The sequence below is a fragment of the Alexandromys fortis genome, unplaced genomic scaffold (genome assembly GCF_014885135.2).
Source record: "Alexandromys fortis isolate MF-2015 unplaced genomic scaffold, M_Fortis_MF-2015_v1.1 scaffold_58, whole genome shotgun sequence".
Taxonomy (NCBI): domain Eukaryota; kingdom Metazoa; phylum Chordata; class Mammalia; order Rodentia; family Cricetidae; genus Alexandromys; species Alexandromys fortis.
The window spans coordinates 8065948-8081275 of NW_026067940.1; the positions used below are offsets into that span (position 1 = coordinate 8065948).

The 15328-nt window shown below is 47.7% G+C and overlaps 1 protein-coding gene across 1 annotated transcript in view; it reads right to left on the minus strand.

Moving 5' to 3' along the window:
• Positions 1-10123: 10123 nt before the first annotated feature.
• The window catches only part of CUNH1orf116 (chromosome unknown C1orf116 homolog), a 12827-nt gene continuing 7622 nt past the window's right edge, over positions 10124-15328 (minus strand). Inside the window, exons 3-4 of the mRNA XM_050147843.1 lie at positions 13556-13733; positions 10124-12398 (exon numbers count right to left, since the gene is read on the minus strand). Of these exons, the coding sequence (XP_050003800.1) occupies positions 10879-12398; positions 13556-13733 (1698 nt within the window). The 3' untranslated portion in view covers positions 10124-10878. The remainder of the gene's footprint in view (positions 12399-13555; positions 13734-15328) is intronic.

Sequence of the window (15328 nt, forward strand, 5' to 3'; positions counted from 1 at the left end):
GCTGGGGGTAAGAGCACTGTTTGCTCTTGCAGAGGACACTGGTGCAGGGCCCAGAACACAAATCAGGGGTTCAACCATGTGCAACTCCAGATTTAGGGGCTCTGATTCCCTTTTCTGCCTTTTGTGGGCACCTGAGCTCATGTGCACATACCATGCATAGCATACACGCGTGCGCACGCACACACACACACAAGTAAATCTCAACAACTTTAATTTCGATTAGTTAAAATGAAGCAAAGTTAAAAGTTTGGGCCCTAGCAAAGTGAACCAGCACCTTCTAGGTCTTTCTAGTTCCATGTAGCTAGTGGGTACTCACCTGGGCAGAACAGGTGCAGTGTGTTTCTGTCATTGAGGGGAGATCTCACAATCATGCTTTTGAGAATATGAAGCTAAGGAAGATTTTAAATTTTTTTCTTTTGCTTGATTTGATTGGTGTGTGTGTGTGTGTGTGTGTGTGTGTGTGTGTGTGTGTGCTACTGACCCAGGGCCTCACACATGGCAGGCAAGTACATTGCCACTGAGCCTCATCTTCAATCCTTTTTAACTTAAAAAATAATTGTATTTATTTGTTTTTGTTTTTTTGAGGTAGGGTTTCACTATGTAGCCCTGGTGTCCTGTCCTCTTTCTGAAGACCAGGTTGGCCCTGAACTCACAGAGATCTGCCTGCCTCTGCCTCCTGGGTGCTGGGATTAAAGGTGTGCGCTACCATTGCTGGGCTTTAACTTTTTGTTTTGAGATAGAGTCTCACTAAGTCACTCAGATTGACCTTGCACTCACTCTGTTGCACAGAAAGGCCTTGAACTTGTGATCCTCTCGCCTCAGCTTCCTAAGAGACTGGACTTACAGACGGACACATCACGTCCAGTCTGACCACTGTCAGTTTTTCCCTGCGAAGGAGACTAAGCACAGCGGCGATTACGTCAAAATGCAAGCAGCATACAGAAAATGAAAGACGCGTACAGAATGTTAGATTTCAGAGGCCAAGGGTGACTCAGCAGGTGGGAGTGTTTATTTCAAAGAGTGAGGTACCTGCGGAAGGAAAGGGGACAGCCAGAGATGATATGGGGAGGGGGTGGGAAGTTGACAGCTCCAGTGGAGGTACGTGCCGGTCCCCACGCTCCCCCTCCAGGAGTTGTCTGTCCAGACAAAGCCGTCTTATCTTCAGGAACTGCCTCGGCCTGGTTATCAGAATGCCAGGAGGCGGGTGATAGTGGGTGACTGAGTTAGGCAATGACAGAGAGGGAGAAGGGGCTGAGGCTCAACATGGGGGCAGGGAATTTCAGTAAGCCTTAGGTCAGGGTCTGGAAAAGCCTGTTCCCTGTGAAGTTCTTTTTTTTTTTTTTTTTTTTTTGGTTTGTTTGTTTTTTCGAGACAGGGTTTCTCTGTAGCTTTGGAGCTTATTCTGGAACTCTGTAGACCAGGCTGACATCGAACTTGAGATCCTCCTGTCTCTGCCTCTGAGTGCTGGTTCTCTATGGAGCCTGTCCTGGAACTCGCTCTGTAGACCAGTCTGGCCTTGGTCCTCCTGTCTCTGCCTCCGAGTGCTGGGATTAAAGGCATGCACCACCACCGGTTTAGCCTATCATTCTCTGAAAGGCTAGTTAACATTGTAAACACGCTCAGAATTGCTTACTTCACCCCGTCCATCTTCACTGGTTTAATTAAGCACCAATTCAGACGTCTGTGGACATCGTGCATATCAGTGGGTAGAATGCTCGCGCTGACCCTCCTCCTAGACTGTCTCTGTAGGCTTTCACGAGCTCTTTGAGGGCTCACGACGAGAGTTCCAGCTGGAAGACAGGGACAGTGAGAGGTTAGGAGTCTTCTTCTTTCTGAACTAGCCCCAAGCCGCATGAACTGGATCCAGAGGGCAATAGGTCCAGGACGCCCATACAGCTGAGGACCGCTCTCAGGTGGTGGCTACCCCTCCTGAGCTGGCCAAGTTCTGATCTAGTCTCATCAGCTAAGCTGGAGAATGGAGGTGGCATTGTCAGACACTGTCAAATGCGCACTCCTATCCTGATGTTACAGATCATCAGAGCCGAGTGACCACAGGAGTGGCTTTCAAGAGGCCTTTCCTGGGGGCTGGAGAGATGGCTCAGTGGTTAAGAGCATTGCCTGCTCCTCCAAAGGTCCTGAGTTCAATTCCCAGCAACCATATGGTGGCTCACAACCATCTATAATGAGATCTGGTGCCCTCTTCTAGCATACAAACATACATGGAAAGAATGTTGTATACATAATAAATAAATAAATAAATCTTTAAAAAAAAAAAAAAGAGGCCTTTCCTACCGAACCACCACATTGAGTTGGACGATGTTTCTTGTTGAGAAGATGATGGAAAAGACACAATTTTAAGGGAGTTATTGAAAAGACAGTGCTCAAGGCCAAGTAGCTCGTTAGTTGCCACTTGGTTGGGGAGAAATACGTCTCTTAATTTCATTATTTCTTAATTTCCTAGTCTACAAAATGGCAATAATATTCAGATTTGCTGCTGTAACAGATAACTGGAAGAGTCAATTTATAAAGAGAAAAGTTTTTTCCCCCCTAGATAACAGTTTTAAAGACTCCAGCAATTGAGTTATTTTTTTCCTCAGGCTTTTGATGAGGGACTGGATGGATGGAGCATGCAGTGGATCAGAACTGCCCCTCTTGTGACCAGGGAGCAAAATGACAAAGCAAGAACAAAGCTTGGGTCCCACAGCCAACTTCCAGGGCAGCCTCCCAGTGGGTTCAACCCCTTCCACTAGGCGCTACCCACTCAGGTGCTCACATCTTCCTGATGGCACCAGGCTGGGAGCTAATGTGGGCCTTCTCATTAGAAGGCTCAAGATACAACTTTGTCCACTCAAACTGCTGCACCCTGCTGCCTCCCACAGCTCTAAGCACGGGCCTACAAAGTTGCTGTTAACATTGTTGGTTAGGACTTTCCCCAACAACTCAAGGCCCTAGGTTGAGACAATGCCTACACATTTGCATACCAAGACCGACTTCCAAAATGACCACTGGGACCACCTGGTTACCTCCCACATGACAAGTCCCAGTGTGAATTGGGTGTATCATTACAAAAGAAAAAACAGCAATGAGCCAGGCATGATAGCACACACCTAGAATCCCAGTAAAAAGGCCGATGTAGGAGTATTGCAAGTTTAAGGCCAGCCTGGGCTACAGAGTGAGACTCTGTCCCAAATAAACAAAAGTAAAAAAAGATGTCCCTGTGACTTGGAGAATCGAACGTGCCCTATGTTTTGTTTGAATTTTAGGAACGATGGGGTTTGTAGCACCCTATTTAGTCATGTGCTGTTCAAGAGATGTCACTGAAGATCTATTTCATACTGATCAACATGGAAGGTTTGTTGTATGGCATTGCTTGCCCATCCTGTGGAGCTCTGTCTAACACAGGCACTGACATTATTAAAATAGTTATGAGCAAATGCTTTTGGAGGAGGCATACAGTGAGCAACACAGAGCAAGGAGCATTCCATGAGCTAGGTACTGGTTACAACTCAGAAGGAGAAAGGCAGGTTACAGGGAAGGGCTGGGACTGTCTACGCAGGAATTTGGACATTGTGGAGTCTGTGTTTGAGGTCTGATCTAGGGTCAGTGAGATGTCTCAGGGCGTTAAGATTCTTGCTGCCAAGTCTGATGACCCAGATTTAATCCCTAGGGTGTCCTCCTATTTCCATGTATATCCTCTTACTTCCATGTATAACACAAATAAATAAATAGATATAATTTAGAAAATATTTTGGTTGCTGGGCGGTGGTGGCGCAGCACGCCTTTAATCCCAGCACTCGGGAGGCAGAGGCAGGCAGATCTCTGTGAGTTCGAGGCCAGCCTGGTCTACAAGAGCTAGTTCCAGGACAGGAACCAAAAGCTACGGAGAAACCCTGTCTCGAAAATCAAAGAAAAAAAAAAGAAAATATTTTGGTTTGTGCCCTAAGAGTAGTGAGGAAATCAGATCATGACTATTTCAGCTTTCTCTTCTGAAAATTTAAAACTATTTTGCAATAATGTTATTTACAAAAGTTGCAAAACACAAAACATTTATCATAATATACAAAACTTGCAAATATGGCATGAATTCTCACATAGTCTTCACCCAGCTTTCCTAAAAGCCATCATTTTCCAAGGCCCTGTTACTAAATCAGCGTGTCCTTTTCTGGAGCAGAATCCAATCCACGATCACCTATTGCATTCATGTGTTGTGTCTCTTTTGTCTCCTTCAACGCGTGATAATTCCCTGAGGCTTTATTTCTCAAGGCCACGACATTTTTGATGAATACTGGCCAATGCTTTTGCAGAATGTCTCCAAGTTTGTATTTGTTTGATGTTTTCTCATGCTAAAGTCAGGTTGTGAAAATTTTTTGGCAGGAATGACACAAAAAATAATAACTTTTGATGATCATTGAATTAGACTCATTTGCTAAGCATATCTTTGCAAAGATACTATTTTTCTTCATAATTTTGTTGTTTCTGAGACATGGTTTCACTAGGTAGCTCTGGCTGGCCTGTGACTTGATAGGCAGATCAGGCTGACGTCATACTCACAGAGCTTTGCCTGCCTCTGCCTCTAAGGTGCTAGGATTTAAGGTGTGCACCACTATGCCTGGCTAGAATTTTGTTTTTGTTGTTGTTTTGTAGAAGCACACCCGAGATTATGCCAATATCTCACTGTACTTTCCGCTCTGAGTCTCAGCATCCGACAACAAGCATCTATGCTACTGCAATAGTTTCTAAATTGGGCCTCTTTTATTGCTGGCAATCGTCCTGCTTGTATTTATCAGAATTGTTGCATGTCTCTTTTCCAGAATTTAATTATTTATTAAGCTTTTTATTTATATCAACATGGAATCACTGGTCTTTTTTTATTCCAGGTAGTACAATCCACAAACTCCATTTATTTGCTGCTCAACTTCTTTCATGTTTAACCAAGAGACCTTTGTGTGGCTCTGCCATTCTTCCAACACGCCAGCGTCGCTCTTTGAGTATTTCTTTCCTTTCTGGTAGTATAAGTCATTTAAAGCTCATTTGGTCTTCTCCTTGCACTGGTGGAGAACTCTCTAAAGACTTGTCACTTCCTCTGGTAGAAATGGTATTGAGAAATTAAGGTTTGGTTGTTAGATGTGCTCACAGCTCCTGGGGAGATCTTTTTTGTTATTTCAGGGAAGAGAGCTAGGAAAGATGTCCAAATACATGCGTACACATGTCTCTGTACATGATAATTATCTATCATGTGTCTGTCTGTCTGTCTGTCTGTCTCCCACCTATTCATGAGTTAATGCAGCCTCCAATTCCAAACCAGCTCACAGGGTTTATCCAAGTCTCCATTTTAGAATCTCTAGCTCCCTTCCCCAGCAGAAATAAATTTAGCTTCTTTATTCATAACACAGTCATTTACTCACTCCTGTAACACACAGAAAGTACTTTAAGGATTATAACCCATAGGGACTGGAGAGATGGCTCAGCAGTTAAGAGCACTGACTGTTTTTCCAGAGGACCCAGGTTCAATTCTCAGCACCCACATGGCAGCTCACGATTGTCTGTAACTCCAGTTCCAGGGGACCTGACACCAATGTCAAAAACCAATGCATATAAAAAATAAAAAACAAATTAAAATTCCTTCTAGAAGTCTTTAAAAAATAATTATAACCCATAAATGTGAGACACATATTTATGAAATAGTTTGTCTTTTTTTGAAAAAAAGAAAGCATAGTCAAAATATCGTGTATGTGTGTTTACACTCCTGTGTGTGTTTACTCGTGTTTATGCTCGTGTGTGTATATTCATGTGTGTGTGCGTGTGTGGGGTACAATAAAGTGGTGCTCTCCACCTTATTTCCTTTGAGTCAGGGTATCTTCCTGAATTAGAAGCTGGCTGGATGGCCAGCAGGCTCTCAGGATCCACCTGTTTCTGCAACCCCCAGTGCTATGAATTACAGACACTGGCTTTTTTATTTGGGTGCTGGGGATTTGAACTCAGGTCCTCATGATTGCAGAGCAAGTGCTCTTACCCACTGAACAATCTCCCCAGGCCAGCTTCCGACTTTAGTTTCCGTTCTTGTCCCTGCCCCTTGATACAATTCCTAACACAGTTACATTAATGTCTTCTATTGGTAGTTCATTTTGGATTCCTCCTCGCCTCTACCCACACTAGGAGTGTTGGTTTGCTTGCTTGTTTGTTATCTGATGGCTGTGCGAAATGTTTCAAGGCTTTCAAGTTTGAACTGCCTTAAAAGGTATACCAATGAATTCCCTTCTCTCCGTGCCCACTCTGCCTTATTTCCATGATTTCTCTGCATGATCTCTGTAGGCAATCAATCATATCCGTTTTTAGTTTGCTCTTGTACCTATGTACAAATCTGTGTGTATTTTCTCAGGCGTCCGTCTCTCACAGTAAAAACTAGAGCAGCGGGACAAATATCCTCCTGGCTCCTGGGCAGCCCGGGACCGGAAGCAGATTGCTGGTGCGAAGAAGCAGACGTATTTCAGTACTGTAACGGACCTAGTCTGCTTCTCCCGCCCCATGTATGAGCATGACAGAAATTCCCCGCTCCGGGACTTTCCTGGGATACCATCACATTTCACATTGCTTTGAGCTCTGTATCCTTTGCAGATGAGGTCAACATGGATGAAGATCCCCCTCGGCAACAGGCAAGAGGACGACAGTCTAAAACGCTGTCTTTAACTCCTGCGTGCGCTCAGTGCCGGTGATGACTGTCACGGCGATGGAGGCTCCTGACATCCACAGGATCCCGACACCAAAAAGGACGAGAGAGCTCATCAACTGCACCCCTTCTCTCTTCCAAACGAACAGTTGATTCGTGCCAGAGAGATGCTGATCTTAGTTTTAGGAAGTGTTCCAGGAGTCTGGAAACGTTTTTAGCTTCCTTACTGGTGCTTAAGTCAGCAGGAACATGAAGAAGCGTCTGCTCACAGACGGTCTAAGACTGGCAAGCGAAGAAGCTGGTTTCGAGGATTCAGAAGCAGGAAGCATCAGGCTCAGTCTCAACAAGACATGAACATCAGATTCATGCGGATCTTTTCCTTTTGCAACTTCAGGAAACAAAATGTGGGCACAGTTGTGTCACCCGGAGGGTGAGCCGAAGAAGACTAGACTACTTTGGACTTCATATGTTGCAAGTCACTTGCAGAATTTAGTTTCCAGAGCACTTGGCTTCCAGCCTTGTATTCTCTCCTGAGCAAGAGGAAATGTTATCTAAAAGGCATCACTGATTTTTTGAGTTACTACAGTGTGCCCAGGACTGTGCTCTGTTTATCCGGACAGTCTTAAACAGCTGGTGGTACCACTCCCATTTACCTTACGAAAACGATAAGGTTCAAAAGTGACACCCTCAGATTGCTCGATTGTTCTAAGATGAATATTAAATTTGAACATGCGTTTATGTGCCCCATAGTTACTCAAAGGCAGAATCTTCAGAGAAGCATTACATCTGTAATCCTGCCTAGAATGATGAAGATGGACATGCTTTCACCTGCCTATCCTGGATCTATGAGACCCAGCCTGCACATTCTGATTGTATGCTCTTCCCCTGCCCACACAGACAAGCATGGAAGCCATGGAAGGGAGAGGGACGCCTTCTTGCACCCACGTATCTTCACCCATCACTTCCAGGTCAGACTCAGCAAACCAGTGAGAGCCCGTACTCCCCCTCTTTAATCTGTCCTTCCTCCCATAAAACACACACCGGTGTTTGCACAACTACCCACCCACAGGTCATAGGATGGCTTCTACCAAACTGCACTTCCACCGTAGGCCTGCTGCGCCTCTCTGGAATCACAGCGTAGTGCTCCCAGGGTAACACGTGAATGGTGACTCAAGGAGGCAGCTATCCAAACATCTGGGGGGCACTGAGCCCACTGTTCCAGGCTTAGAGGAGGCTTACTTCTATATTCGGAAGATAGCTTGCACCCAGCAGCAACAAGACTCTGGTTGGATAAGGCAGACATCTAAGATCCAAGTGAAAATAGAACAGTTGGTTTGGCTTTTAAAATTATACATAAGGTTTTCCAATCTCCTACACAAAATCTCTTGAAAAGAGAGAGAGGAGGAACTCTTAATTCACCCCATCAGTGCAAGACAATGACAGGAAGTTCTTCCTGTCTGGGTACAAGAGGATAGACCAGTCGGATCAGGTGGGTGGAGCCTCACCTTCTTGGTGGGGGCAAAATGGATGTTTTCACTGGACCTTTCTGCCCTTTTCAAAATGATGATGGCCAAGTTTGAATTGATATTCTTGCATCTTGAAAAACATTCTCTCTCTCTCTCTCTCTCTCTCTCTCTCTCTCTCTCTCACACACACACACACACACACACAGAGAGAGAGAGAGAGAGAGAGAGAGAGAGAGAGAGAGAGAGAGAGAGAGAGAGAGAGAGAGAGAGAGAGAGAGAGAGAGAGAGAGAGAGAGAAGGAGGGAGAACTAAGATCCTCATACTGGCATACTGGCGTAGCAAACATTTTCCTCAGGCTCTCCTCAGCTCTTTAAGGTAGACAGAAGGTGTTGTTGACTCTAAGAGGATGGGGGAAATGGGCCTGACATTGTGGAGAAGATGCAGAGGGGCAGGAGCAGGCTGTATGTGGCTGAGGTTGGTATGAGGCCAGCTTCCCTGTCTCCCGGATGGAGATGGAACAGGTGGCCCTTCTGACCAGCTCACGGTTAGTATCGTATTGTTCCTAGACTCCCATTAAGCCTCAGTCTCAACGGAGGTATAACTCATGGTTCTCTCTTAATCATTCAGTAAGTGAACAGGGAACCAGCTTGTGTCTATGGATGAGAGAGCTTGTCAAGTCACTCCCCTAGAACTGATCTTCTGTGTTTTGAGAGCTTCTAATGGTAGAGCTTGCTCAATGTTAGAGCCCTCACCAGTTCTGAGAGATCAGGTCTTCACCTGGAGCTAGGAACCAGGGAGCAGACGTTTGGGTGTGTATGTGGGGGTGTGTAGAGAGCACACACAGAAACTGCCACACCCACAACCCACATACCATGATAGGGTGGAGTCATTTGTCACCCTTAACCCTAACCGTCTCATTGCTCTCAGAAGTTTTGATCATTGATGGCAAAGGGTCCCTAAGGACACAGACAAGAGATGACGGGACAAAAGGGCATCTTCCAGCAACAGCCACTACCTGCTCCCCCTTTTGGGGCATCTCTACCAACTCATCGTCATCTACCGAGAGGGGGGGGTCATGTCCGGCCATGCCTGCTCATTTATGTCACAAGACTACACATTTCACTTAAGACATATACAGCGTGTTGGGAAATTTGGAGGAAGAATTGCTCCGAATTATTAAAAATGAGCTACAATGCCGGGCAGTGGTGCACACTTTTAATCCCAGCACTAGGGAGGCAGAGGCAAGAGGATCTCTGTGAGTTTGTGGCTAGCCTGGTCTTCAGAGCGAATTCCAGGACAGGCTTCAAAGCTACACAGAGAAACCCTGTTTTGAGAAAAAACAAAAACAAACAAACCAAGAAAAAAAAAGCTACAATATATCCCCTTGTTAAAGAAAAAAAAAAAAACACCAGCGTCCTGGTGTTTTGGAAGGTGTTTTAGAATTCTGAGGGGCCTAAGGCTGAGCCTCTGAGAGAGACAAGGTCTAAGAACCCAGGCTAAGGAGGCAGTGAGGCAGTTCGGAGCAGCATGATTGACAGGCGCGGCACCAGGTGAGCTGTTCATGTGTGAATTTCAAGTCCCCTCCATTCTAATAGTCTCTCTCTGTGGGTTTCCATCACTGGGACTGAGGAAACCTGAAAAATTTCCAAAAAAAACCTCATACATTTTTTTAGTTACATGAATATGTGTCTGTGTGTGAGTACATGTGAATGCAGGGGTCCCTCCTGGAGGCCAGAAGAGGGTGCTGGGTCCTTTGGAGCTGAAACTGGAGTTATAGGCTGTTGTGAATGGGTGCTGGGAACTGAACTTTGGTCCTCTGCAAGAGCCTTACACACTCTTAACCATGGAGCCACCCCTCCAGCCCCCAGGAAACCTGCAGGCTTTTGAAGAGCCGGGAGAAATTCAGGAACCACTGTGTACTTATAAAGCCGCTGGGCTGGGCTTCCAGCTCAGTGATGACCTGCCCTGAAACCAGCCAGGGAGACAGAAAGCAGGAAGAACACAGGCCACGGCACAGTTTATTATGATATGCTTCAAGCCTATGACATGGTTTCTTCCAGGTAGAAATGGACGCGGGTGTGGCGTGGCCATTACTCGGCTTTCTCAGACCAGGGAGTGCCCTGCTATCAGTGAACTATGAGATGTAGAGACAGGGATGTAGCCCACACTGCAAGAAACGACAGGGAAAGGCAGTGGGGAAAGAGATACCGGAGCAGCTCCCCTTGGCCTCGGGCCATTTCCCCGAGAGAGAGGCATGGAAGACTTGAGCGAGTCTCCATTACTGCAGAAACTCATCCCACAGCTGATGTGACCGTAGTCACGTGTGCGATGCTGTTCATCTTTCTAAGTTTTCTACCTCCTTTGTCTCATTCGACTGCTCTTCTCCTGTTTGGCCACTCTGCTCCGCTCAGTTCTGGACAGGCTGAACTTTATGCCTGTGAAATCTCAACCAGGAACAGAGCTCTGAACAGTGACTTCTTGTGTTACATAGGATCAGTGATAAGTAAGGTCTCTCTCTCTCTCTCCTCCTCCTCCCTCCCACTCCCGGGAGACACATCTTTAGAATGATCTATGCAAGTACTCAATAGCGCAACTGCTTTGAGTACAAACACACGCTTGGACTCAAGCCTCTTCCTTCTTCACCTCAGACAGGGAAGACGGCAGCCCTGAGCTGTGAGGCCACAAAGGCTCTAGGTAGAGCCAGTCTCTTCTGGTGGCTTGGTGCTGGCTAGGCAGGTGGCCTAGCTACTCCTTCAGCAGTCCCAGCTTCTTTAGGGCCTCCCTCCTGTGTCCATCAGGAATGTCCTTTGGGGATATCTTGACACTGACGCAGGGAGGTCGAGGAAGCTTGTCACGGCTCTGTCCTTGGAAGGCCAGCTGCTGGGAATGCTGGCTCTGCTCCAGGCCGACCAACTTGGCCCCCTTGATTTCTACAAAGTCCTTTCCCATGCCCAAGGAGGCGGGCCGGGGCCGGGAATTACGCAAGACACTAGGTGAAACCTTGTCCAAGACGGGGCTCTTTCCCAGAGATGTACTGGTTCGGCATTTGGAGTCTTTCTCAGCTGCCGAGAGATAGCTGCTCAACCCCACGCCTGAGCGCTCCAGGGTATTGGACTTGAAGTTTATCTGTCTCAGGCCAGGGATGCTACTCTCCTGGAGGGTCAGTCGTGGATCAGGCTTGGGCTGTGTCAGGGAACTGCTTCCCTTTGAAGCTTTAGGGATAGGAATCGGCATAGATTTGGCAGCTGCCAACTTCCCTGGAGGGGTTTCCTGGGCAGGAATCCAGCTCTTGCCTGAAGAGGCCACAGGAGTGACAGCCTTCACTGGGGAAGCTTTCCTTGCAGCAGAAGCAGCCCCTGGAACCAGAGCTGGAGATGCTTGCTGAATCGTGGCCTGGGCCTGGGCAGGGCTCTGAGCCTGAGCTGCCTTGACTTTAAGGGAAGTGGTACGCTTATTTATAAGAAGGCTGGGATCATCTTGGTCCTGGGGCAACCCTAGCTTTTCCAGAGCTTCTCTGCGGGCTTTCTTTTGTTCCTGCAGGGAAGAAGGGTCAGGCCCAGAGTCTGTAGCCTCGCTGTGATTTGACAGCCAGTTCTGGGGATGGCTGTGGAAACTGCTTCGGCTGCTCTTCAATACGATATTAGGAGGCAGCCTACGGGGCTTTGAGGTTGTGGGGGGAGCCTGTTGGAGACTTGGCTTGACCCCCGATGGTAGGGGAGCCTCTTCAGCTCTTGTGTTCTGAGATGACTTGTCAGGGGGCTGCTGTGGTTGTTGTGAACCTTCTGTCCAACCTTGCTCGGCGGCTTTATGGGACATAGTTTCTGAAGATGCTTCCTCTTTCTTCTGGGAGCTGACCACAGTATGGGCCTGTGGTGTGTGTCTCTTCTCCCCTGGCTCTTTAGGTGGGCTCTCTTCCCCACTTTGCTTTGGCCTACTGTCTTGAAAAGCCTCCGGTGGCGGAATGAGAACTGTGTTCAGGTCAAGGGCAGTGTCCTGAGATGGGGCCGGTGGCTGGATGGGCTTAGAGTCCTGGCTGGTCTGCCCTTTCTCAGGCTCTGCTAAGAACACCTCAGATGTTTCAGATACGTGGCTATTAGTCTGGGTAGTGCTTTCCCTGAGGTTCTGGCTTCTGCCAAGGTGGAGGTTTCTGGGAAGACTGTAGGAACCAGACCTGAGGCCCAGACTAGGAGACTCAGGAGGACCGGAGAACTGGGATACTCTCACTGGTGCAGGCACGTGCTGAGAGTCTATCTCCTCTGGGTTTCCTGTGGGGAGTGGGAAGAACAGGAGAAGCGTCAACAGAGCGAGGATGCCGTTACCGAGCAGAGCAGAAAGCACACACTTCCCCAATGAACAGGGTTTGTCTGACTTTGACTTATAACAGGGCAGTACTGTTTTCTGGAGGTCATGTAGACTAATAGATCAAAAGCAACAGGTTCTTTTTGACTGGGAATTGATTGTTTTATAGGGGTTGGAAGACATTGCTTCTTAGTTGCTTCAAAGCCTTCAAAGCCTTACCTCAGGCTCTCCCCACCTTCTAAGCAGGTATCAAAGTCAGGGGGAGATTTGGATATGGTCTTCACACTATCTCATAGAGCCCAGGATAACTGAGCCCAGTGGAAGCTCTTGCTGCCAACTTGACTTGCTTTGGTCTTCTGCTTTCACTTTCTGTGAGATCCTGGATGGTTCTGTGACAGCGTCATGCCTGGCACCCTTGAGTGACGTGCTATCTTGCCTAGCGGCCTAGCGCTCTTGGCAGGTGAGTGAGGTCCACCAGGCTTGATGGATTAGCCTCGGGGTATGTGAAGTTTCCATTTCTACTCTGTCTAAATGGAGGGCCCAAGGATGTGTTAAGTAGTTATAAATATTTACTGAAAGGATAACGATACTGTTGGGATTGTCCATAGTAGCAACGTTTTCTGTTTACCTTGGGACACATTCCCAACACCTGTGCGCGTCCCATCCTCCTCTACTGAAGTGGAATGGCGCTGTCTTTCTGCTGTCTCCTCACAGGGGCCTCTGGGTACTGCATGCTGCTGGGGCGCTCCTCTCTTATCTCCTGGTCTTGTTCTTTGGGTCACCTAGATTAGCTCCCTATGCCAAATCATCCTCTCCAGGGCCAGCTGCTTAGGCCGCCCTGACTCCTCCCTACGTGTGGTATCATATCTCTTTTTGAGTTCTTCCCTGACAGAAAGGGAGCTAGCCAAACTCCTTTCCCTCCCAGGCCTCTGATAATTCATAGAAAGTCACCAGAAGCTGGCTTCTCAGGAGTCCCCCCTCCCCTCTGGAGACAAGAATTTAGTCTGGCTGGGAGACTGCGGGGTTCCTTCTGCCTATAAGCTAGCAGCAGAGGGCAAACAAGATGTCAACTGTTCAGAAGGAGACACTGGTCTGAGCACTGCCTCCCTAGACAGTCTCTTACCCTGGGGAGTCTGCTGGGTGAGGGGTGGTGTTCTGAAGCTCTGAGGGCTGGTGGCTGGCTCTGACTCGTCTGTGGACAGTCCACTGTCAGCCTCGGCCTCCAGGGAGCCAATGGTCTTCTCCAGGAAGAGCAGACACTCCTTCTCTTCAGCAGACAGGAAGTCGTAGCTGTTGTCACCCTGCTGGGAGAAGGAATTGTAAGGTGGGGGTCCCGAGACGCCCCCTGCCACAGAGGGAGAAGGCTGTAAAGCTGGCCACCTTGCCCCGGTTGGTTCCAGTAAAGTTGCCTCCTGCCACAGTAGGTACCGAGGAGGGTTGGCAGGAGAAAGCTCACCAGGATCCAGTTCTGAAGACTGGGTAGGCAGATGGCAAGGGCGCTTTCTATTACTTAGTCCTGAGTAGGTAGAGTGCTTAGTGACCCAAAGTTTTCATTCTAGTTCCATGTGATTTTAATATTTCAACAAGTAGGTCTCCCATCGAATTCTGATTTGTATGGGCAATGATATGGCTAACACCCAACTGTCACTCCTTTAACCTCGCAGAGCACTGTGCCTCCTCTCGGCTGCTACCTGGCGGGCCAGTGCCACCAGCAGCTAGGTAAAAATCCAAAGGAGCTATGGGGACATAGGACACTTGGGCTGAGCTTTCTCTTGGCATTTCCACACCTCTTCCTAATGTCTGTGACACTTCAGCACCATTACTGTCCAGACTCACCAAGGTTGCCGGGCAAGGTTGTCAGAGAGGCCCAGAAATCCCCTGGGGAGTGGGGAAGAGGCTGTTAAACACCTCCCCTCCCAGTCTTGCCTGCCCCTTAAGTCAGCTGTCTGATGACTGCCCCTGCGTAACAAGGGAGACTCCCCCTAACAGCTCTTTACTGGACTAACGATCTGCCCTCTGGATTTCTCCTTTATAGATCCAATGGATAGGACTAGTTATACTAATGTCCACCAGTCACAAACAGGATGCTGTCTTTGTGTCCCCGACCTCTCAAATCACAAGGAAAATTGGCATGTACTGCCAGTACTTTGCTACCTCTGCCCCATTTTCATATAGCAAAACTTATTAACTAGCCATCCAGGTGTGCTGGGCACACTGCTGAGTTCCAGGACAACTGTCTCCAAACCAACCAACCAACAACTATTGTAATGCTAACATTTGCTAGAAACCTTTTATAACCCTGTTTTCCTTTTTCATGACAGGGGCTTTCCATATAACCCTGGTTATCCTGGAAATTGCACTTTATACCAGGCTGGCCTTAAACTCAGAGACCCACCTATCTCTGCCTCAGAAGTCCTGGGATTAAAGGTGTGCATTGCCACCACCCCAGTTTCTCTCTCTCTCTCTCTCTCTCTCTTTCTCTCCCTTCCTCCCTCTCTCCCTCCCTCCCTCCCTTCCTCCCTCCTTCCTTCTTTTTTCTTGTTGACAGGTCTCCTGTAGCCTGTGCTGGCCCGGCACTTGCTGAGGACGGCCTTGAACTCCTGATTCACCCCTCTCCACCTGGTATTCAGTTGGTTTTCTGTGGTGCCAGAGATCCAACCCAGGACCTTGTGCTTGTAGGGTAAACACTTCCCCTGAGCTGCGTCTCCAGCTGCAGTCTAAATTCTCACCTACTTTTTAGGACACAAGACAATAAAGCTCAGACGCTTCACTACAACGATAGACAGCAAAGGAATGCTTACATTGGGATGTAAGCATATTTACTCCTTCGTCCACACCCTGGAACACCCAGAATTTAAAATCATATCCAGAAAAAAACTAGCTTATTACATGCCTT